The 24,031-nt window shown below is 35.3% G+C and overlaps 1 protein-coding gene across 3 annotated transcripts; it reads right to left on the bottom strand.

Annotated features, from left to right (window-relative positions):
• Positions 1-1,928: 1,928 nt before the first annotated feature.
• On the bottom strand, positions 1,929-21,416 carry LOC116417265. Of its 3 annotated transcripts, XR_004227559.1 has the most exons (5): positions 21,114-21,416; positions 6,831-7,061; positions 4,969-5,160; positions 3,041-3,129; positions 1,929-2,250 (listed from the first exon to the last, which is right to left on the bottom strand). XR_004227559.1 is itself a non-coding variant. In XM_031929628.1 (4 exons), the coding sequence occupies exons 1-4, from the start codon at positions 21,123-21,125 to the stop codon at positions 3,112-3,114; spliced, it is 453 nt and encodes a 150-aa protein (XP_031785488.1). In that variant the 5' UTR covers positions 21,126-21,416; the 3' UTR covers positions 1,929-3,111. The 3 variants fall into 3 exon arrangements, 2 of the variants coding, with proteins under 2 accessions (XP_031785488.1, XP_032451751.1); XM_031929628.1 differs by having other exon boundaries at positions 1,929-3,129; XM_032595860.1 differs by lacking the exons at positions 1,929-2,250; positions 3,041-3,129 and having other exon boundaries at positions 4,471-5,160; positions 21,114-21,205.
• Positions 21,417-24,031: the final 2,615 nt, after the last annotated feature.

The raw sequence follows: 24,031 nt of genomic DNA, 5'->3' as shown, positions 1-24,031 counted from the left end.
AAACTTTTTGATTTTCTTGCTTTTGACTTATTTTCGCAATAAGAACGAACGCCGCGCAGCAGTTGTCCAGATTTTTAGATGGGGGAAATATCGGTGTATCACGGAAATTAAGGCTCTGCAAAATAAAAAATACATTTTTATCGTTAAAATGACTAGAGTAATTCCGTTATTTTGTTTAAAATGAACATCAGTTGATAGAAGAAGATTTAATTTAACGATAAAAAGGCACGGATCAAGCTGTAAATCTAGTCACAAAAAAGTATACGTTTTAACTACACTGCATTCGTCATAGTTGCACAAAAGTTCTATTTTGAGATCTCATTATCGCTGGAGATTTTGTTTTTAGACAGCACGCGGTTTCACTGATATTTTAGTTTGAGAATATTTTAAGCAATAACTTTCAACTTTACTGTGATACTATGATTCGTTTGAAAGCCAATGTTCATTTTAATGAAGCAAAAGCGCTACGATTTTTTGGACGAACGAGCAGTGCAAATAAGAATATTCAAAGTTTACTCACCAAATTGAATAGCAGCGGGATGGCCGTTTTCATGAAAATGATGCAGCGACGTCGTAAACTGCAGCGTCGAGATGTTGAAAGTTGGTCGAGCAAGCGGTAGTCCGACAGGCAGGCTGTGCAGTGCAGTATGCAAGCACAGCCTGCCTCGGACTACCGAGTACTGATTTTCTAGGCGCTGGACGTCTCCCATTTATACCCCATCCTGCAGCCAGCTGCACGTGTTGGAAATTTGGAAAAGGCGCAGATGGATAGCTAAATGGCGGGGGCAAGCATCTGTCCTTCCGAGGATGCACATAACTTTCAATAGCGCAGCTGTACCGCACGCAGGGATATAGAGCTGAACGAATATTTCTACAATTCGGGAAATTTATATAAATTGACAAATCTCACAATTTTTGTGAAGAACTTGTTATATTTTACTTAAAATTCACAAGTATCCAAGTAATCTGATTTGCCATTCCGCTAAGTCCCAAAGAACTCTTGTTTGTGAACAATATTATTGAGAAAGTAAACCATTAACACATCTGAATATATAACTTTATTATGAAATCAATCGATTTTCAGTGAACATGTAAATCGCAAAGTTGTCGATAAAAGCAATACCTTCTCTCATAAGTCCACTCATATAGGCTGCTATACACGCAAGTGACCCCCGCGCTTTGTTTACGTTTGAGACGTACACAATAAGCATAAGGACTATTTGAATGTGAAAACTAAAATCCAGAAATTGGTGAATCGTCTAAAGCCTAGTGCTAACGACGAATTACTTTAAGTTCAAATAACGGTATAGAGTTTTTAAAAACTTTTTTTTTAAATATTTATACGCATTTTGAAAAATGTTAATTCTAGTCTAACAGTTAACAGCGTTTTATGATAGCCGCGTGTTTTTGAGCATGAATGAATTATTATACTTGATTTTATCAGCTATAATTGTTAAGTAAATGGTCGTCTGCCTGCAGTCATAAGCAATCCCGGTTGAAAGAAAACATATAGTTTTATTATATGGTTTTATCATATAATTTTATCATATAGTTTTATTATATGATTTTTGGTTTCAATTTATCACATGATAAAAATATATGATAAAATTATATGATAAAACTATATGATAAAATTTTGTCTATAGTGTAGAGATTATACTTTGCCATATTCTACTGGAAATAATAATTCATGCATTAATGCATTGTTTAATATAAATACAATTATAGGTTATGAATTGGATTTAAATGAATGTTCTTCTTATTCTTTATTTAAAATATTCATATGAAAATATATCACTTTGTTTACAAAAATATTAGCAAAAATTTTTATTTACAAAAAAAAAACAGTCTTCAGTAATAATATAAATTTGGTACTGCGCATATATATTTGTGAATATTATTATCTATGAACACACACTATAAATTAATTTAGTTTGTAACACTTCTATATTTTCAGAAATTTCAGCAATTCTTTTCATAGAAACGCATTCTTCATAACAGTTTTCAATATTTATAAAATTACATAGCGTATATTCCTTCATAGTTAATTCATCCACAATAAATCCCATAATACGAATGTATCTATTATTTATAGTATGCGCAAAGGCATTATTTGATCTAATTAATTTTTTGCGGCACGAAGTATACAGACAGCTGTCTTTAACCATTTTTTGGTACGATACACATACTTCAGATAATCGCAATTCCCTAATTCACTTCTTTTTAGTTTGTTGATAGCGTCCAAAATATCTGCAAATTGTTAATTTAAGTGTGTTTTTACATTCTTTCTTATCCAAATAATGTATAAACTCATTAATTACAGCATCTTGTCGAGAGAGTATATGGTCTTTTAATATCGTTTCGGCTTGCGCCATTGATACCGATCGACACAATTGCTGAATAACACCTTTTGCAGCATGAACTTTTTTTACTAATTTCCCGTTGCCATTCTCAAAGCAATAACCATTATGGCTCCATAATGGTCCCCAACTAAGAACACTGTGTACTATATGTAAGAGCTGATGCACATTATATGTCATAGCTGCTTTCATATAATACAATTCTGTATAAGCAACACATTTTTTTTAGTAAATAATCAACATGTCTTAATTCAATCTGTGAGATTTGATTTCTATTAAGTATATGAAAAGATTCTACTAGAAGAGACCAATGTTTAACATAAATTTGCATATGCGGAATTGCTGTAAGAGTTGGTAAGCTGTAGTAGAGAATCCAATTTTCAAATTCTCTTGCCTTCAACCAGCTTCTTTCCTTTATAGATCGTGATAACCTAGCAATTTGATTTGGTGCTTTGATTTTTAATACTAAATCATCAATTACATTTATTTTCTCTTTAGATAGTGAAAAGGGCATATTGTGTGTGTCAAACCAGTATTTTGCAAACTGTTCTGTAATACCTAGACAAATACAGTGCATGCTGTCTGGGACAAAAGCCGAAATAGTATTAAAAGAGCTTAAATTAATTAAAATCGATGGCTTCTTAATTCCAAAAACAGGATGAGTAGAGTTTTTACTTAACTGCATATTTTGTAAGGTATCTATTTCTGTCCTATTTAATGGCGCTTCGTCAAGTAACACATATTTAAGGGGTCAAGCCTGGGTTAAATCCTGCAAAAAAACAAGATATTCTTCTTACCAAAAAATTTTTGATTTGATGTAATTTGAAAAAAAAAAATTCTATTGAAAATATATAAAATATACACCATTTTTATCGAAAAAAAAACATGTATATACCTTGTAAAATCATTGACCAAAATTCATGACATTTCACTATATAAATAAGTGTTTTCAGTCACTTGCCACGGCTTTTTGAAAGATCCGGACCGTCTTCTTTACTCTATCCGGGCTTAAAATGTACCTTAAACATGCCCCCTCGGACCGATCGAGAGACATTTCTAAAATATATGAATTGAATATAGTTAGCAACAAATTTTGTTTTCTAAAAAATATCAATTAAACATTGCTAGCAACAAAATTTGTTGCTAGCAGTATTTGATTTATATTTTTTAGCAATGTCTCGATCGGTCCGAGGGGGCATGTTTAAGGTACATTTTAAGCCCGGATAGAGTAAAGAAGAATATCTTTTTGTTTTTTTTGCAGGATTTAACCCAGGCTTGCCCCATTAATGGCTCCACCTCTATTACTGCGAATATATACGCCTGGATGCAGACACCACAGACAGCCAAAATATGCGTTATATTGCACCATTCCTAACATTGGAGATCTCGCAACCGAATCTACAAAACAACATATTGCGTGGATGTAGAATCGATTTTCTAAACCATTAATATGACACATAATTCCAACATTAGCTAACTGATTCATATAAGAAATGTACGGCTTTAAGAAAATGTTCATATCAGGTTTATCTTTGCCAAACCGCATTCCACACGTGATTGGTTTGTTATATCTTACGCGAAAGGGTATTTTATTCACAACCATTTGTATAGGCCACATAAAGAATTTTGAACTTTTGAATACAGGTGAACCATCGGTATTAAATGTTGTTGTTAATGAATTCAAACTGTTTATACAAAATACCATCAGTTAGTTACAGTCTCGAGCATTGCCAAAAAGCTGCTTGTTCGGTTACTGGGTTTAGCCTAAAATAAAGAGAAAAATGAATCATATGCATTCACGTTGTTTTGGAATGCGAATTTGGCTGCGTGCACGACAATCATGGATTGTTCGGGGACGCTTTTCCCCTTCCTCGATCAAAGATCGGAAATAGAAGGGCACGTGGCGAGGAAACAAAAGGTTTTCTCGCGGACGGAAAGCCGCGATTCAATTTTCAAGGGAGCGAACTACGGTTGCCGGGCAAGCGGATGTACAAAAACAAAATTGTTTAGAAAAAGAAGACAGGGTTGCTGAACAGCGGCGGGATGGCTGGAGGGAGTCGAGTGCCAAGCTTGAGCGAAAAAGCACTTACTTGTATAACATTCATTATAATCAATCTTCCTAAATAAAGTTTTATTTCCTTATTAGTCTCGATTAATTATCTCGTGCGCATTGCTCGATTTGCGAGCTTCAAGTTAAATCTGAAAAGTTTTCTGAATTTCTTAATCTTTTATAAAAAATAGATTGTACATGCTCAAAATTCTCTTTTATTAACAATTCTATCTCCTTATTAACGTTGAAAATGGCAAAATAATGATTATACGTAGGATCTTTTAAAAGAATTGTCTTATCACAAAATTGACACGTAACTTCATAATTAGATTGTCGTTCAAATTGCTTTAGGTATTTTTTACAATCAGGGCAAACGGCATGGAAGTCTATACCATTTTCAGCATTAAATATTTTATCAATCAAATAGCGAGTATCAGGTAATATTTTTTGACCAAGAAAACAATTAATCATTTTACATAAGTCAGCTATTCCGCTTTGACATAAGTTAAACGACATTCCGAATTTTAAAATAGCGAGTAGCATTTCTGGTTTACTTACAGCTAAACCATCAATTTTTTCGTGCGCTTCATCACTATTTAATTCTCGTTGCAAATTTTCGAAATTCGTGTTATCTTCAATCAGATGCAATTCATTGTTGTAAATCCATTCTTCATTGGCATCAAAATATTCATTTTCATCATCCTCATCTTCTTCCTGGAATTCTTGTAAATTTTCACGTATCCATGAGTTCTGAAAATCACATTTATCTTAAAACACATATAGTTTGCAGATAAATGTGGGATTTTGCAAAAAAATTTTTTTAAAAAAGTTGTCTGAAAATAATCAACAAAAACTGTTTAAATAATTTAAAAAATGACAAATTTTATATTAATTTCCAGACAACTTTCCAGTGATTAATCATAATATTCACATTGGTGCCCGGATGAAAATTAAAAATATATCATTTAAAATGAATTAAACTTTAAATATTGTTTTATTATCGTTAATGAAATGTGCATGCAAAAGATCAGATCTTTACGTATATTAGTTTCTATGAGAGCAAGAACAAAATTTGAAAAACAGGCATCGTATTTAAAACCTTTTGTAACTTTTAAAAGCGAAAATTCTTGTGAATGCATTGGGAAAAATGCAAAGTTATTATAACTTTCTACGTATAAACATAGACTGGAACCCAGAAATACAACTGGCTAGAGTTATTAGATCCTCTGAAATAAACCTTATGATAAATTTGACCCGCCAAATTCAAAATTCTCATAGGCCTCGAGCGCAAAACTACAACTGGGACGTTCAAGTTTATTTTTAGTTGCTGATATTAGTTTAACGTTATTAAACTAGCTAATTCGGTAGCTTATTTTTCTACCAGGGTACGATAGTTTTTAAATGAAAGCCAAAACAAAATTGTAAAACAAACATCCTACTAAGACAGACAAGTAAAAAATGTTACCGTAGCCTGTTTCTACACAATTTTACAAGTGTGTGGGCAAAAAATTAGATGTATAACTTTAACGCATTGCATGTAACAACATAAAACAGGTATAGTAACAATAAGAATAGGTAATAGTACAAATAAGATTTATGACGGTAGCTCGGCCGTCATTATTATTTTAAATTGTTTGTTGGTTATGCTACTATTCACCGATTCCGTCGGCTGTGCAGAAGGCACTAAATTCTACCGACTATAATCTATCCGCCCACGGACGTACAGACGTATGAACACGCGGCGGTGACAGTAGTACTCAGGACGTGGATTCAAAAGGAGGAAAAATCAATGACACTCGCGGATTATTGTAAAACTTAGATTAACTGTTTATTGGTGCTTGGCTAACACAAGCGCGCCAGACGGGCGCATGCCGGCTACCAGCATGTAGTCGAGGTGAGAGAGAGAGAGAGAGGAGGCTTAAGTCGCCCGAGTAAGCGAGAGTTGATAAGAACTAGTACTTACAGATGTACGTGGCCGGCACGGCCGTTCTAACGTACGCGAAGATGGTCTCGGACGGATTGTCCTCGGTTCGGTTGACCTTGAAACCCTCGCACACAATAATCGCAATCGCAGAGTGTCTATTCGCGAAACGGAGCGGAGCGAAGACAGACTCGGAATGGCTAGCTAGCGCGAGCACAGATTTACCTATGCCCTCTGACACACTGTTGTCAACTCTTGACAGCAGTGAGCGAGCAGGTGGCAACATTGTACGTTACTGAATTTAAATCTCTCTCGATGCTTATTCTCTCTCTGTCTCTCTTACTCTCTCACATGCTGCGCCTTTAGTAGCTGTAACAACAGAAGTATTATACCGAATGTTGATTCTGTCCCGGAGAGACGTCGTAACGTGCTCAACGTGCGTTAATTGCACTGGCAACCGTTACAGATTTTAAAAATAAATAAATTATTATTAGCATACCTGTTCCGATGATGATGTTGACACCTGAGGTGAATGATTATTGCCAATGTCAAGAGTTTCATCATGTGGTATGTTATTAGCGAATTCACGAAGTTCATTTTCTGTGGATGTTGATGCATTTGAATTTTGGTAACTGGAGCTCTGAACATCTTCTACGGATGAATGTACATGGAAGCTATCCTCATTGCTAGTGTTTGTGGAATCACTAACATCGCTGCGACGAATTAATTCCTACACAAAATGAAGTACAAATTAATTTCTTTTTCTTTAAAATAACTACCACTTCTAAATTTTAATATCAATATAAAAATATATATATACTAGGGGGGGTACTCGCTCCGCTCGCCAACCCCCAAATTTTGGTTTTTATTATATTGTATTGATAAATAATAAATTGAGTATAAAAAATGTAAATATTTATTTATATAAAAGTATTGTAAATAATTAAAAAAGTCATTATGACGTTATTCTTGAATTTATTAACGATCATTCGAAATCTCAAGTTTTAGTGTCTGATGAAAAAACATGTAATCTAAAACGAAAATCTTTAGATGATTTCAGAGAAAATTTTTCACGTAAAAAACTTAAGTCGCACACATCTCAAACAAAAATTCGTAATAGTGTTAAAAGAGTGAAAAAACATGTAAAAGATTTCTCAGATTTCGGAGAAATGAGTTATAAATGTAAATTTTGTTCAGCTGTATTTTGGCAAGAAGAAAGAAGTAAATCTACTTGTTGCCATAATGGAAAAGTTAGATTATCACCTTTAAGCCCATACAACAAAGATCTTAAAGACTTATTACTTAATGATAACCATTTCAGACTATTAATAAGGTATTACAATAACTTATTCTGTTTCGCGACTTTTAGTGCTAATGTGAAAAACGAAAATCAAAAAGCTATTTATAATTTAAAAATTCAAGGTCAAGTTTGTCACATCACACCTTCTTCATTAATACCAATAAATAATGAACCTACATGTGGACAACTTTATATTTATGATGACATAACTTCTATAGAGAAAAGACTTAAAACTAATGAAAAATTGACTAAACAGCATATAGAGATTTTGACAAATATTTTAAATAAAAATCCATACGCCAAGAATTTTAGATGTTTACATCAATTATCTAATATACAGAATTTACCAAATTACAAGTTATTTTTTATTCTTAAAACAGATAAACAAAAGCATAGGTATAACGAACCATTAACCGCAGAATGTGGCGCAATTATTGTTTCCAAGTCAATGATTCCTGACGATTATGATCTTTGTGTTTATCCCAAAAATAACGTAAATTGTGAATATAAAAATATTTATTTGAACAAATTGTTATATCACGTAGATCCTATGGTTTTTCCGTTGATGTTTCCATCGGGTGATTTAGGATGGAGTATTGGATACCATAAAAAGCCAAATTCTACAAAAACCGTTATAATATTGAAGATCTCACTTCTGAGTCCAAATCCAAAAGAAGCTTAGAAAATCTGACTCTTTTACAATACTGTGCTTATAGGCTTTCATATAGACCTAATAGTACAAACTTCTCTCCAGTATTATACAGTGGTAGATTAACTCAACAATACTTTTTACAAGCACTCATTATGATAGAAAGTAATAGAATGAATTTCTTCCAAAATAATCAAAAACAGCTTAGAATAGAATGTTACAAAGGCTTATATGACCATGTTTATAACTCAGCTACAAATAACTCTCAAAATTTTGAAAAAAAAGAAAGGTTAGGAAATTTATTCATTTTACCCGCAACATACATAGGCAGTCCTCGGTACATGCAACAACATTACCAAGATGCTATGGCAATAGCAAGATCAAAAACAAAACCTGATTTATTAATTACTATGAAGTGCAATCCTAAATGGGTAGAATTGAAAAGAGTTTTAGAAAATTTTCCAAAAGGAACTACTCCAAATGATATTCCAAATATTAGTTAGATTATTTTATACAAAATTTAAGTCTTTTCTAGATGATATTGTAAAAAATGAAATTTTTGGGAAAGTAATAGCTTATGTCTTTACAATATAATTTCAAAAGAGAGGATTACCACACGCTCATATTGTAGTTATGCTACATCCAAAAAACAAGCTCATGACACCTCAATCTATTGACAAATACATTTCTGCTGAAATTCCTGATAATTCAGATAAAGGTTTACAAAAATTAGTAATTAAACATATGTTACATGGACCACATACAGATAAATCTCCTTGCATCATCAAAAATAAGACTATTTGTAAAAAAAAATTTCCAAAACCATTCCGCGATATCACCATTTTTAAAGAAAATGGTTATCCTGAATGTCGAAGAAGAAATAACATTTCACAAAACTATACTTATCGAATTAAAAAATTTAGAAAAATTATTCCACTTGACAATACAATGGTTGTTACTTATAATAACTTTTTATTGAAAAAGTATAAGTGTCATATTAATGTCGAATATTGTGCATCAATTCAAAGTATTAAATACATATTCGATTATATTCACAAAGGTGGAGATAGAGCATTATGTAAGATGAAAAAAATTGAAAATCCAAATAATTCTAGCGAAGAAACTCCCATAGTACATGATGAACTCACTCAGTATGTAGATGGTAGATATTTAAGCCCAATGGAAGCTGCTTGGCGTCTACAAGGATATCCTCTTTGTGGTAAAATACCCGCTGTAGAACGTTTAGGAATCCAAACAAAAGATCAACAACATATAGTTTACGAAGAAAATAAAGAATTGCAAGCCTTAAATAATAAAGAAACTACTTTAACAGCATGGTTTAAATTAAATAAAATTGATGATTTTGCAAAAACACTTAAATATGTTGAACTGCCTGAATATTATAGATTTAATAAAAAATCAAAATCTTGGATAAAACGTTCACATTTTTCTCAATACAATACTATTGCTCGACTTAATATCGTATCACCAAAAGATACTGAGAGATTTTTTTTGAAATTAATACTAAATCGAGCAAGAGGTCCAACTTCATTTGAAGATTTGAAAAATCATAAAGATATAGAGTATCAAACATATAAAGACGCAGCACTTGCAATGGGCTTAATAGAAGATGATTAACATATTTTTATTATTTTTGAAGAAGCTTGTCACATCATGTTACCATTTCAATTACGTAAATTTTTTGCATGGTTTATTTTAGCAGAAAACATACAGGGTAATACAATTTAAACAAATTTAAAAATTATTTCACCGAAGATTTTAAGACAAATAAAGAGAATAATGCTCTATCTCATATTCAAATTATATTAGAGAATGAAGAAAAATCATGCAAAGATTTCAGTTTACCAGAATGTCTTACAAAGTGCCGATATCTTTAAATGTATATTTGATCAATTGACCGATGATCAAAAGGTAATTTTTGAAGAGTTAGTTGACAATGAACACAAAATTTATTTCATTGATGGACCTGGAGGTTCGGGAAAAACGTTTTTATATAAAACATTAATTTATTATTACATTTCATTAAACAAAAAAGTTTTGTCAATGGCATGGACTGGTATCGCGTCTATTCTGTTACCTAGGGGATTGACAAGTCATCGAACCTTCAGATTGCCTTCAGATTAAAAGAATATTCAAAGTGCTTTTTTGAAATTAGAGTCTGACAAAAAAAGATTAAGAGAGGCAGATTTAATAATTTGGGATGAAGCTTCAATGATACCTAAAAAAGCTTTAGAAATTATTAATCGTACTTTACAAGATGTATGTCGTAACGATATTTCTTTTGCAGGAAAATTAATAGTATTAGGAGGAGATTTCAGACAAATTCTTCCAGTAATTAAACATGGATACCGAAACTCTGTCATAGAAGAAACAATTAAATATTCAACTTTGTGGCCTCTTTTTAAAATCATGAATAGGAGAAGGTAAAGTCAATACATTTGAAATTCCTCAAAAATGGAAAACTACCGATGTTTGCAATGAAATTTATAAAAATATTAATTTAGGTGCTTCCGTTAGTAGCGTAGTCTTAGCTCCTCATAATGAAGACATCAAAATTTTAAATAACAAAGTTCTAAAATTATTACATGGCGAATCAAAGACATATTATAGTGTAGATTATGCAACACCTAAAGGAGTAGATCAAACAGAGGAAAATATTCATTTAAATTATCCAGTTGAAATGTGGAATAATATCAGAGAAGGTCTTCCACCACATAAACTTAATTTGAAAGTAAATGCAATTTTTTTTTTTTACATGGCATTTGGAACTCGAAAGTTCATCGCCTCATCTACGCAAGCCTTCCACGCTGCCCTATCTTGTGTCAACCCCACCCAAGATGCACCTCTCCGATCGACACCCATCCGTCCTATTTCTACTAGATCCGCTTTTACGTTGTCCTCCCATCTACGTCTAGGTCTACCTAGAGGTCGCGTTACCATCGGCCTGCCCTTCATGACACGCGCTGCCGTACGGTCGTCTCCCATTCTCGCTACGTGCCCTGCCCATCCCAATCTGCGCGATTTTATTATTCTGTTAATATTTGGTGACGCATACAGATTGTGTAACTCATCATTGTGTAGTCTCCTCCATTCCCCGGTTTCCTCATCTTTCTGCGGCCCGTATATTTTTCGCAAGACTTCATTTTCAAATACCCTAAAACGGTTGTCCGCCTGCTTAGTGAGAGCCAACGTTTCGCACCCGTACAGAACCACCGGCAGTATTATTGTCCTGTATATTCTTATTTTAACATTTTTAGACAACAGCCTCGACTTAAGTAAATTACTCACGGCGTAGAAGCAAGCATTACCCGAATGGAGTCTCTTATTTATTTCGACATTAATCTCGTTTCTATCATTTATGGTCGTACCCAGATACCTGAATTCGCTAACCTTTTCAAAAGTAAAATTCCCAACTCTGAGATCTTCCTCCCCTCTGCAGATGCCTAGCTTATCCACAATCATGTACTTTGTTTTTGATTCACTCACTTCTAACCCTGTATACTACACCGCTTTTATGAGGATTTCCGCGTTTCTTGCTGCCTTTTCCCTACAATCCCCCAGTATATCCAAATCATCTGCGTAGCCTAGTATCTGCGTTGTTCCATTAAGCGTTGCGCCCATCTGGCTAACCTGCATTTTTCTAACGGCATACTCTAACGTTAAGTTGAACAGCACCGTAGAGAGCCCATCCCCTTGTTTTAAACCATCGCGTATCATGAAGGGTTCTGATACATTACCGCCTACTCGGACCTTTCCCGTGCTTCCGTTCAGACATATTTGAATTAATCTCACGAGTTTTTTCGATACACCGAGAAGTACTAGAATTTGTTACATTTTGATTCGCTTAATAGAGTCGTACGCTTTTTTAAAATCTATAAATAGTTGGTGTATGGTTTCGCAAAATTCCCACTTTTTCTCTAACAACTGTCTTATGGTAAACATTTGATCGCTCGTCGATCTGTTGCGCCGAAATCCACACTGATAATCTCCTACTATATCTTCCGCGAATGGAGTGAGTCTAGCTTGTATTACGTTTGACAGAACTTTGTAGCACGTTGCTAAAAGTGAAATACCCCTATAGTTATTGCAGTCTGTCTTATCCCCCTTTTTAAAAATCGGTATAATGATAGATTCCTTCCAATTTTCGGGTATTGTTTCATTTTTCCAGATGGCACATACTAGTTTATGGATTTTTAAATTGAGCTCGACGCCCCCATATTTGAGTAACTCAGCTGGTATAGAGTCATTTCCCGCGGCTTTGTTGTTTTTTAGTTTTTTAATCGCGGCCTCTACTTCTTGGTAGCTCGGTTCCTCCACGTGGGGTTCAGCAGTGTGAATTTCGTCCCCTAATTCTTCGCTATTTTCGTGCACGTTTAATAATTTATCGAAATAATTTTTCCACCACGACAGTAATTCGTTGTCATTTGTTACGAGGTCCCCGTTTTCGTCCTTCATCAATTGCGCTCTACTCCTAAAACCCTTTTTGATGGCGTTAATCCCTCTGTACATTTCGCGGGGGTTATTTTCCTTACTGTTAGTTTCTATTCTCCTAATAAGATTCGTTTGATACTCCCGCTTCTTATTTCTGTAGATCGCGCTCATCTGTTTCCTTACGTTAGAATACTCTTCTACGGTCCTATCGCTTCTATTTTGTAAGCTATCTAATTTAGCCTTTTTGCGTCTTTCAAACCAGAGTTCGCACTCTTCGTCAAACCATGGTTTGCTCTTTGGCTTTTTCTTTTTACCCAGTACTTTGTTCGCGGCCTCTTTTACCGTTTTTTCGATGTCCGGCGATGTGTTTGCTTCTTCGAGCGCCTGAAACCTGTTATTAATTTCTATCGGTACCTAATTCGCTCTGTTCTATCTCGTAGTTTCTCAATATCGAAGCTTTCTACCTTGTTTGCTCGCTTACTATTTTGATTCGCTACTAGTCTAGCTCTTAATTTGGCTACTGCTAGGAAGTGGTCCGAGTCGCTATCTGCCCCTCTGTAAGCCCTTACGTCAAGAACATTAGTATGACGTCTTTTTTCAATGAGGAAATGATCAATTTGGTTCTGTGTGGCCCCGTCCGGCGATGTCCACGTTGCCTTGTGTATGTTCTTGTGCTTAAAACACGTAGTTTTGATTATAAGATCTTTTGCCGCCGCGAAATTTATGACCCTAATACCGTTATCATTGCTGGCTTCGTGCAGGCTTTCCTTACCTATAGTAGGCCTAAACATTTCCTCCCTACCTATTTTAGCATTGAAATCGCCTAATACTATTCTTGTGTCGTAAGACGCGAACTGGTCGATTACCTGCTCTAAAGTTTCGTAATAGAGATCCTTAGCTTCTTCTTCTTTGTCCTCCGTAGGACAGTGTACATTAATAAATACATATCTATACCATTCACCTTCGATAATGATGTACGAGAGCCTATCATTGACGGATTTGAAACTTTTAACCGAATGTATGATGCTTTTGCTTACGAGAAATCCGGTGCCTAGAGATCCCCCACTCCCGGCCCCATACAGGTACGTGAAGTTACCCGATGCTAGTACTCCGCCATCTGGCCACCGCGATTCCTGTATTGCTACCAAATCTAGATTGTACCTATCAGCTTCCTTTACGAGTTCTTTAAACGCACCTGCTCTGTATAGACTGCGAACATTCCAAGTTCCGACCCTTAAGTCCCTTTTGGTTCGGATTTGATTTTTTTGAGCCATGATGTTATGTCAAACCCGCGCGCTTCGGATCCTGTTCCGATCGCAGGTGAGTCCACCGTTCTAGAGGTGATAACCCCCATACCTCTCTAGAACTAAGTATGAGAGCTTTCCGACTTTGACGAGGACAGTGTCAATTCGTCGTCAGACACACTACGGTTTCATTCTCGCATCCTAACGCCCCCCTGCAAGGCAGCGCGCCTTCGCTGGCATCGTTACCGCGTAAGACCAGGTGACGAATCATTCTACACATCCCCTTTCGGGGCAGTTGTCATCGCTCCCGCATCCTCCTCGGCAGCAGGATTTTTGCCCATTTTTGTAATGTGTGATGAAAGAGATAGATTGAGAGATAAGAAATAATGTGAAGTGTTTTTGTTGTTGTGGTGCTTGCGTAGTGTTTCTAGATGAATACGTTCGACAGTGTGGGCTCATCACACCCACGCCTGTTCCTATCGGCTGTCCGCGGCTGCTTATTCAATTTATTCGCAGCTAACCTCTTTCTCAGGGGCTGTTCCTCTATCCGCAACCTAAGGACGAGCTGTGTAGTGGTGATAGGCACCCACCCGTCCGATCTGGACGACAACGCCCAAGACCCGCTTAGGGTAGCGTCATTGTAACAGCCCAGAGGGCAATGTTAAATTCATTAAAATGACATTTTATAATTCCAAATATTCAAATGAAAATATTGTTTCTACGATTAATTAATCGCTAACGTGTGTGGAAATTCTTTTTCGCCCATCAGGTGTATCCAATTACTCCCTGACGCGAAACAAAAAACAAAATAACGCGACTGGCAAAGCTTTGGGTGCGCACCTATAGCCACTCAAGGAAATTGATACGCCCTATTTTACACGAAGGCCGCGAGTGTCAACCGAATTTGTTCGAAGCTACAAAAGAGAGCTCGTCGGTGTCGTAGTTGAAACGATTGGATGTTACGCGCCGAAGCCAACGTGCTGGGAGTAGTTGGGAAGTTAGTTTTGGTACAGTTGCTTTGTGCCAAAGAGAAAAACACAAAATGCGAGCTTATCAGTAGGACTTACAATCGCTTTGTCTTTAATTTGAGAACAAGTGAACGTCGGCGCGCTTTATAAGCAGATTTGTCGCTCAAAGCAACAATTTAAAAAGCGTTGTCTGCTGCAGGGACTGAAAATCGCGCTGAAAGACTCAAAGGCTATTGACACTTGCTCCTTTCTGCCGAGCTTTCATGCTTTATACACTCGAGGATTCGTTTCCATTTACTCTTTTTAGAAAACAATTCCCAATCATATTAGCGTTTGCCATAACGATAAATAAATCACAAGGCCAAAGTTTTGATTTAATAGGAATTTTTTTGAAACGACCATTGTTTTCGCATGGTCAATTATATGTTGCATTATCTCGATGTCGAAATCCTGATAATATACGTATTCAGAATGAGTCAGGTGAATCAATACAAAATATTGTTTGGAATGAAATTTTAAATATTTGATTCAAAACTGTTTAGTCAATTCTTAGGGTTTTCGATCATGGAATAAACTACACCGGCACACAAAATAAAAAAAGTTGTCTGCGCGAGAAATCAGACCTATCTATTTTTATGTTTTTTGGGTCGCTGAATTCGAATATAAGGTCAGTTAGGCCCCATCACGTCAGGGTCAAGGTCAGTTGGAGGTCATATTAAGAAGAAAAGGTTTAAAAAAATTAAAATGCCATATATTTATGTTTTTTTGGTCGCTGAATCCAAATCCGGAATCAGTTTGGCCCCATCTCGTCAGGTTCAAGGTCAGTTCAAGGTCAAACTGAGAAGAAATGATTAAAAGAAATAAAAATGCCATACATTTATGTTTTTTCGGTCGCTGAATCCGAATCCGGGGTCAGTTTTACCCGATCACGTCAGGTTTAAGGTCAGTTCGAGGTCAAATTGGGAAGTAACGGTTAAAAAAATTAAAATGCCATATATTTATGTTTATTTGGTCGCTGAATCCAAATCCGGAATCAGTTTGGCCCCATCTCGTCAGGTTCAAGGTCAGTTCAAGGTCAAACTGAGAAGAAATGGTTAAAAGAAATAAAAATGCCATACATTTATGTTTTTTTGGTCGCTGAATCTGAATTTGGGGTCAGTTTTACCTGATCACGTCAGGTTCAAGGTCAGTTCGAGGTCAAACTGAGAAGAAACAGTTTAAACCGATTAAAATGTCATATCAAAATTTCAAAAAATGGAAAAATATACCGAAAAATTGTAAAAAATCTTATTTAATCGCATAATATCTTCCTTGTGTACAGAGAAAAGTTGCTTTCGTATATATTTTTTTCTTATTTTGCTTTTTTTCCACTAGCTTAGTAACTCTCGATGTCTTTCTTTACTCCTTTTTTCTCTTGTAACGAACTCTTTTTACTTCAAATGACCTATGCAATGGGTTTCTTTTTCTCTTTTTGTTATTTGTTTTAATGTCTCTCTTCAGTGTCCAGCAAAAATCTGCCATCATGTTGACATTCCATCTTCCTTGGTATCGATTCTCCATTACACTTATATTTTGATGAAATCGTTCTCCCTGTTCTTTACTGACATCTCCTAGATTAAGAGGGAAGTAATCAAGATGGGAATGTAAGAAATGCATTTTATAACTCATCAAGCAACCCAAATTTTTGAAATTCTCCAACATTTGTTCAACTAGTTCCTGATAGTTCTCACTCTTTTTATTTCCTAAAAAGTTCTCACGAACAGTTTTAAAACTTTGCCATGCAGCTTTTTCTGTGTCGTTTATTTTTGTGATAAATGTTTCGTCTTCAAATAGAGTACGAATTTGAGGACCATCAAAAATACCTTCTTTTAATTTAGCTTCACTTATTGCGGGAAACTTTTCTCCCAAATACTGGAAACAATCGCCATCTTTATCCAGAGCTTTAACGAACTGCTTCATGAGGCCAAGTTTGATATGAAGTGGTGGTAGCAGATAGTTTGATGGGTCAATCAATGGCGTACGTATAATGTTCCTCGATTCTAAATTTTCATAAGTCTCTTTCAGCTTAGTCGAGTGAGCTATGAGAATGGATGCAAACCTGTTTCCGTTATGAAGCAGAACAGCTTTCAGACTTCGTTTTGACGAATCAATAAAAAGTCTCCATTCCTCGTCTTTATACGTATTCGGTTTTATTGCATCGACTAAACTTTTAACATCTATACAGGTACTGGTACCTAAGACTCCCGTGGTTATATGGCTCTATGCGATGATTCCACGGGTTTTTATTAAATTATTATATAAAAAATTCAAACTGTTAACAATAGATAATTTCTAACTTGATATATATCCAAATCAATAATATAATTTTATTTACTAAATGAAACTATTGTTCATTTGTTCATAGTAGCCTTTCTTTTATATAATTATATCATGTCATATAATTACGTAAAATAATTGGCGAATTTTTTAAATAATAATTTAAGAAAAACAAAAAAAAATCAACGCGCCTGAAACACATTGTATATCCATATTATAATGTGCTTCTGACAGTACCTCTTGGGTGGTGTGGAAATCTGTCGTTATTATCTTCTCAATTTAAACTTTAACCCATCGTTATACCATTTTTCCAATAAAGGAAATTTTGTCGATCTTCTTAATTTGATTATAACACATCATTATACCATTATTAAAAAAATAGAACTTTTGAAATCTTTTTGACTAAGCTTTATAATAATCATTTTAATATTAATAAAATTGATTTAAGAGGGGCCAACGGAGGGGCTGCGGAGGGGGTGTGGAGGGGCTTGCGGAGGGGATGTGGAGGGGTTATTGACATAAATTTACATATGCATCTATATAATATAGGAAGATATATATATATATATATATACACATAAATATATACACAAGAAAATGATCATTATATAAAAAAATTCTATGAGAAAGTAAAACAGTAAACGTTCATGAAATTTTTTGTTTTATAAAAAATTGCAGGCTAATTTACAAAGACAATGAGTTATTTTAGAAAGTAAATGCTTATCCGTCAATGTTGGTCGAATTCTTCGTCTGATGTATCATCAGAGTCTACTCTGTTTAACCTTAAACGATATTCTGTCGTTCTTGGCACGTTTTCTGATTGAACTTCAATATATCTACCGTAATCCATTGAAATAATATGGCATTATGTTGTTGATTAACAACTAAAACTTTGTATGTCTGATGTATTTATTTTTAATGCAAACAAAACATGTACACTTACAAAGCAGATAGCATCAGCAACAGTTTGATATATACATATATAGCTGTGTGTACATACTGTAGCATCGCTTTTTCCCGCGTTCCCAGTCCATGCCTAGTCCCACTTCCTTACGTCTCTTGTAAAAACAAGTAAGTTCGAAGTTAGTAAGTTAGTAGTTCGTAAGTTCGTACCAGATAAAACTAAGTATTGTAGAAACAAGTAAGTTCGTTTTGTCTAAAGACGAAACGAACTTACCAGATAAAAGTACGTGTATATATATATATATATATATGTATGGTCGAAGGGTATACATGTAGTATATCGTTTCTGCTCTACATAAAAAAAATATATCGTTTCTGCTCTTCCCGCGGTTTTGCCAATGTCGCAAATTTTGCAAGCCATTAAAACACGTGTGCCTTTTCCTTTGCAAAGAGATGTAAATCTAAGAAGCCACAAATATTTACGAAAACTCATTATTTATAGTAGTATATCGTTTTTGCTTCTCGCCAATGTCGCGTATTTTTCAAGCCATCAACACATGTGTGCCTTTTTCTGTCTAAAGAGATATAAATCACAATTATTTACAAAAAAGACGTTATTTTTGAGATGCATAAGATTGTAAAGGAAAAGAACGGTTCTTCAACAAGTTTCTAAAGTAAATATGTGGCCTAATAATAAAGTATCTTTAGTTTTAAGATTCTTGAGGAAAAATAGTGTGATTCTCATAGAAAGTTATATTTTTATTTTATATCAATATCAATATGAACATGAAATATATACACACACACACACACATATATATATGTATATATGTACAAGCATGATGTACTGATTAACTTTATGTTGTTTAAGTGCAATTACTGTGTAAAAAGTGTCCTCGATGTGCTCAAAGTCACCAATGATAAGGTGTGCACAGATATTTCAATCTTATTAGTATGCGAGCCAGTCACTATCAACCATCAAATCTTTCAAAATCATGCTAAATCCATGATATTGAAGTTCAATATCTGTTCTTTTGCATCATACCTAGAGGGCTGAAATTTTGCAACTTTATTTGTATTGGCATGTTGAAACAATATATTGAGTTGAATTAATTCTAGCTGATATGAATTCGACTTTCATATATAGACCCACCTGTATTTTTTGACGCCGAAGCCATAGGGTTCAGGGTGAAAAGCCGAACCAAGACAGTTAAGTAAAAACTGACATGGCAGTCTATTTTTAACTAATTTAACTAGTCTCTACGCAAAAGAACAGATATTGAACTTCAATATCATGGATTTAGCATGATTTTGAGAGATTTGATGGTTGATAGTGACTGGCTCGCATACTAATAAGATTGAAATATCTGTGCACACCTTATCATTGGTGACTTTGAGCACATCGAGGACACTTTTTACACAGTAATTGCACTTAAACAACATAAAGTTAATCAGTACATCATGCTTGTACATAGTTTCATATATGAGAGTATGCATGTGTAGGGTTAAGTTGCACTCTTAATAGGCGCCTTAAAAATTATGTTTATCCTTCAAAAAACATTCTTGATGAATTAATAGGGTGTATATTCATCAATTTCTAAAAATGTTCAAATAATGTTAATGTAGAGCAGGATCATTGGCGCAAAAAGTAAGGTTATATGAACAAATCATAGTGGGGAAAAAATTCTACCGATATTTTCTCTAGAATTCATGTCTGATTTATCGGGGTTTTCGTCTAGATTCTACCCTGGAAAGTCGGTAGATTGAAAAAATCTCGGTAGCTTTCAGGTACTTTCTCGGGAACGCTGCTACCAGGGAAGTGTTGGAAAAATTTAGAAATAACGGTTTATAAAACTTAAACTACACTCAATTACAGATTACAGATAATTACAGATAATTGAGTATAGTTTAAGTTTTATAAACAGTTATTTCTAAATTTTCTCAATACTGAACTTATGTATAAAACATTAATGTCTATTTGCATCGCTAATAAGTAACAGTGTAAAAAATGTTTGAAAATTAGAATATAGTTGTAACTGGGGGTACTTAGAGGTCTGAATTTTTTAATTTTCTTTTAGGGGTATACTAGACTAGTATACCAATTATGGCCGGGATTTGAAAAATTTTCCACTATATACACACACACACACACACACACACATATATATATATATATATATATATATATATATATATATATATATATACCTCTTTGTTTTTCAGATCTTTTGAACACAATTAGTGAGAAAGATAAAAGTTTGCCTTCTACATCACGTAGTGAAGACAAAACATTCCCTAATCCTCAGCCATCGACAAGTTTTTCTACAGTACCTCCTTTTGTAAATGAACCTTCAGAATTTCAAGAATATGATTCTACCGAAATATCACCAGTTAACCCTCAAACATTGAATTCTGGAGAACTACACGAACTAGAAGAAATAAAAAAGAATATTGACATGAATTGTGAAGTAAAAGTTGCTCATGAAAATTCATTTAAGGCAAAGAAAAGGAAACATAAGAAGCAGAAAGATGCCAAAAACATGCATAAAAGAAAGAAAAGCAAGCATGAGAAAAACTTGCCTAAAGGAAAATCAGGTTCATCGTCAAAAAAAAAAAATCAAAGAAAAGATCCAAAATGAGTGGTAGAAAGAGTGATTCCGATTATGATTCGGATAAATTCATCAAAAGCGGTCAAAAGAAAAATATGGAATATTGGAGAAAAGAAACAGAAGATGGATTTGTAAGTACTGATATAGTACATTACGATACTTTATGAAACAACTTGCGTAAACCGAAATTTAGCGAGTGCATTTTTGCACGAGCGTGGCATAAATTGAGGTTAACACTACGGCGTGTCATAAAAAGATTTAGTTTATTTCGATTGATTCAATAATTTTTTGTATGTGTTTTTAGGTAAAAATGATACTTTTCAGATTTGGAATATCCATACCTCTTTCGACATGGAAACAAATTAAACTGGAACAAACGCCCACCAAATTTTTAAGAAAATTGGCGAGAGCATTGTGGGGTTCTCACGCTCTGGCTAACCGGGCAATCAATATTAAGAAATGTTCAACTAGTCTTCCAGATCGATCTCCAAGAAAATCTCTTACACCGGTTAAAAAAACACTTTTAAGAAGTAAGATTATTTACATTTCTTTTTTTATGCACTATTTATTATAAATGTTAAGGAAAATTCCTCGACATTGTATCTAGAATATTCGACGACTGACGCAAGCGCTTAAGCGAGTATGTATAATGTATATATGAAGGTGTGTATAGATATGTAAACATGAATGTTTTTCTGGACGGTAGGCTCGGCGCGAGCATCAAACGACACGATAGGCAGTTCTAGTCTGGCCCTCGATATATATGGACGGGTGATATTTTCGGAAGCCCTCGAGTATGTTAGACTAAGAGGTGGAGAGTGCTTTGTTGAGATCATCTCTCTTGTAACTACAATAAACTCTATTATAACTACACTGCGCCTATTTTACATTTTACTCTGCTCCTATAATCCTTAACAGGCTATGGGCCGAGGAGCGTACCAGAGTAATAGTGCAAGTGTGAAAAGTGATAACATTGATTGTATTAAATTTAAGTATACCGCAAAACGAAGCGAAGACAATCAACATGACAACAGCGAATGAATCACCGATACACCGCAACAAACTCGATGGCACAAACTATCAATTATGGAAATTCCAAATGCGCGTAACACTAATGGCTAATGGCGTATTTGAAGTAGTCGACGGAACCACCGAGAAGCCAGCAGATTTAACGAATACCGATGGTAAGAAATGGATTGCAGACAACGCAAAGGCTATGTGCTTATTGGCAGGCTCTATGATGCCGCTTCATCTTGAAAATTGTATTACTAGCGATACTGCCCACGAGATGTGGATGAAGGTCAAGCTCATTCACGAGCAAAAATCCGAAGCTAATAAAGCGAGCTTGCTCCAGAAGTTTTATGCATGTCGAATGGAGGCAACCGAGTCGATGGTGCAATTTTCCACGAAAGTGATGAATATGGCTCGAATGTTAGAAGACTTAGAAGAAAAAGTATCGGAGCTTGGAATCGTTGCTAAAATCCTGGGCAGCTCACCAAAGAAATATAATAATTTTGTGACAGCATGGGACAGTGTCGATGCCAAGGATCAAACCCTAAATAAGCTCCAGGAGCGATTAATTAAAGAAGAAAAACGTCTTAGCGAAATTGAAGAAGAAACGAGCGCGTTTATAGTTAATACGAAGCCTAATATTTATGAAAAACAAAGATTCGATGAACGAACGACGAGATCACACGATAACAGAACATACCAAGGAAGAAAGACAAAAACAGGATTAATATGTTATTATTGTAAGAAGACTGGTCACTTCGCGAGAAACTGTCCCAAGAAGAAGAGAAACTATCATAAAGGTAAACAAAACTCCGAATCAAACGCGATCGCCCTTGTAGCGACAATTAATGATAGACCAGCGAGAAATTGCTAGAATATTAAAGCTTGATAGCACGGACGTTTGGCTGACCGACAGTGGCGCCTCAAGACATTTAACTTATCGAAGAAATTGGTTGCAAGATTTTTCGGTATGCAGCGGCGAAAGCGTGACTCTCGGGGACAACGAAGAGTGTAAAATTGAAGGCAAAGGAACAATTTTTATTGAAAAGCATGTCGATGGCGAATGGATTTCTGGAAAAATCGTAGACGTGCTCTATGTTCCACGTTTGCGAAAGAATCTTGTTTCGGTCGGAGTATGTACATCGAAAGGATACCGAGTTAGCTTCACAAAAAAAGTGGAGTTTTTCTTTGAAGGTATCAAGGTCGCACAAGGTATTAAGCAGGGGAATGAAATATATCGGATGCTGTTTCGAGTGGTCGAGCGACCTGAAGCAAATGTATCTACAGTCAGCCTGCAACGGTTACACGAGCGCTGTAGCCACGTCAATGAAAAAACGCTGTTAAGTATGGTAAAAACGGGCGCTGTAAAGGGTGTTGATGTCAAAGCAGAATCGATTTTCTCGTGCGACTCATGCAAGATTGAAAAGTCGCACCTACACCCATATAAGAAGGACCAGGAGCATCGTAAATGACTGCCGGGTGAACTGTTTCATTCCGACGTGTGCGGTCCGATGAGCGTAACATCACTAGGAGGTGCGAGGTATTTTCTAACTTTTATTGACCACGCTTCTAACTACAGAATGGTATCTTTCCTCAAACACAAGGCGGATGTCTATGATCGATTTAAAGCATTTGAACATCAAGTCAACACGAAGTTCAATCGTCCAATGAAAGTTCTGAGAAGCGACAATGGCACCGAGTATTGTAACAGATCGATGAGAAAATTGTTGGAAGATAAAGGTATTAAGCACGAAACGTCTGCGCCCTACACGCCGCAGCAAAATGGGAAGTCTGAACGCGCCAATAGGACCATTGTAGAAAGCGCACGGACAATGATGCTCAGAGCGAACGCACCGAGATTTCTATGGGCTGAAGCAATCAATACAGCTGTGTACCTGTTAAATAGAGCAACCTCAGACAAGGAATCAAACTCTACGCCTTTCGAGGCTTGGACCGGACAAAAACCCGACTACAGCCATCTGAAAGTATTCGGATCTCCAGCCTACGTACACATACAAAAAATGTTTCGTAAGAAAATGGATGCAAAAGCATTCAAGGCAACCTTTGTTGGCTACGAAGGAGATTCCAGGAATTATAGGTTCTATAATCCGGCAACCAAGAAAGTAATTCAGTCAAGAGAGGCGGATTTCCTTGAAGATCGTGTCGGAGAAGCATCAGAAGATGCGGTCGATTCAGCAACTATTTGGAAGCATAAAGGTCAACCTTGGGAAATGGAACGGGAGGAAGC

Source organism: Nasonia vitripennis, chromosome 1 (assembly GCF_009193385.2).
Source record: "Nasonia vitripennis strain AsymCx chromosome 1, Nvit_psr_1.1, whole genome shotgun sequence".
Lineage (NCBI taxonomy): Eukaryota > Metazoa > Arthropoda > Insecta > Hymenoptera > Pteromalidae > Nasonia > Nasonia vitripennis.
The sequence above is the reverse complement of the archived record's forward strand: the minus strand, read 5'-3'. Positions and strand labels throughout refer to the sequence as shown.

What these genes read in the sequence shown, in the direction of transcription:
- LOC116417265 (XM_032595860.1), bottom strand. An exon ending in CAACATCATCATCGGAACAG is followed by an intron (nt 5,161 to 6,830) that starts GTATGCTAATAA and finishes TGTGATTTTCAG; the next exon opens with AACTCATGGATACGTGAAAA.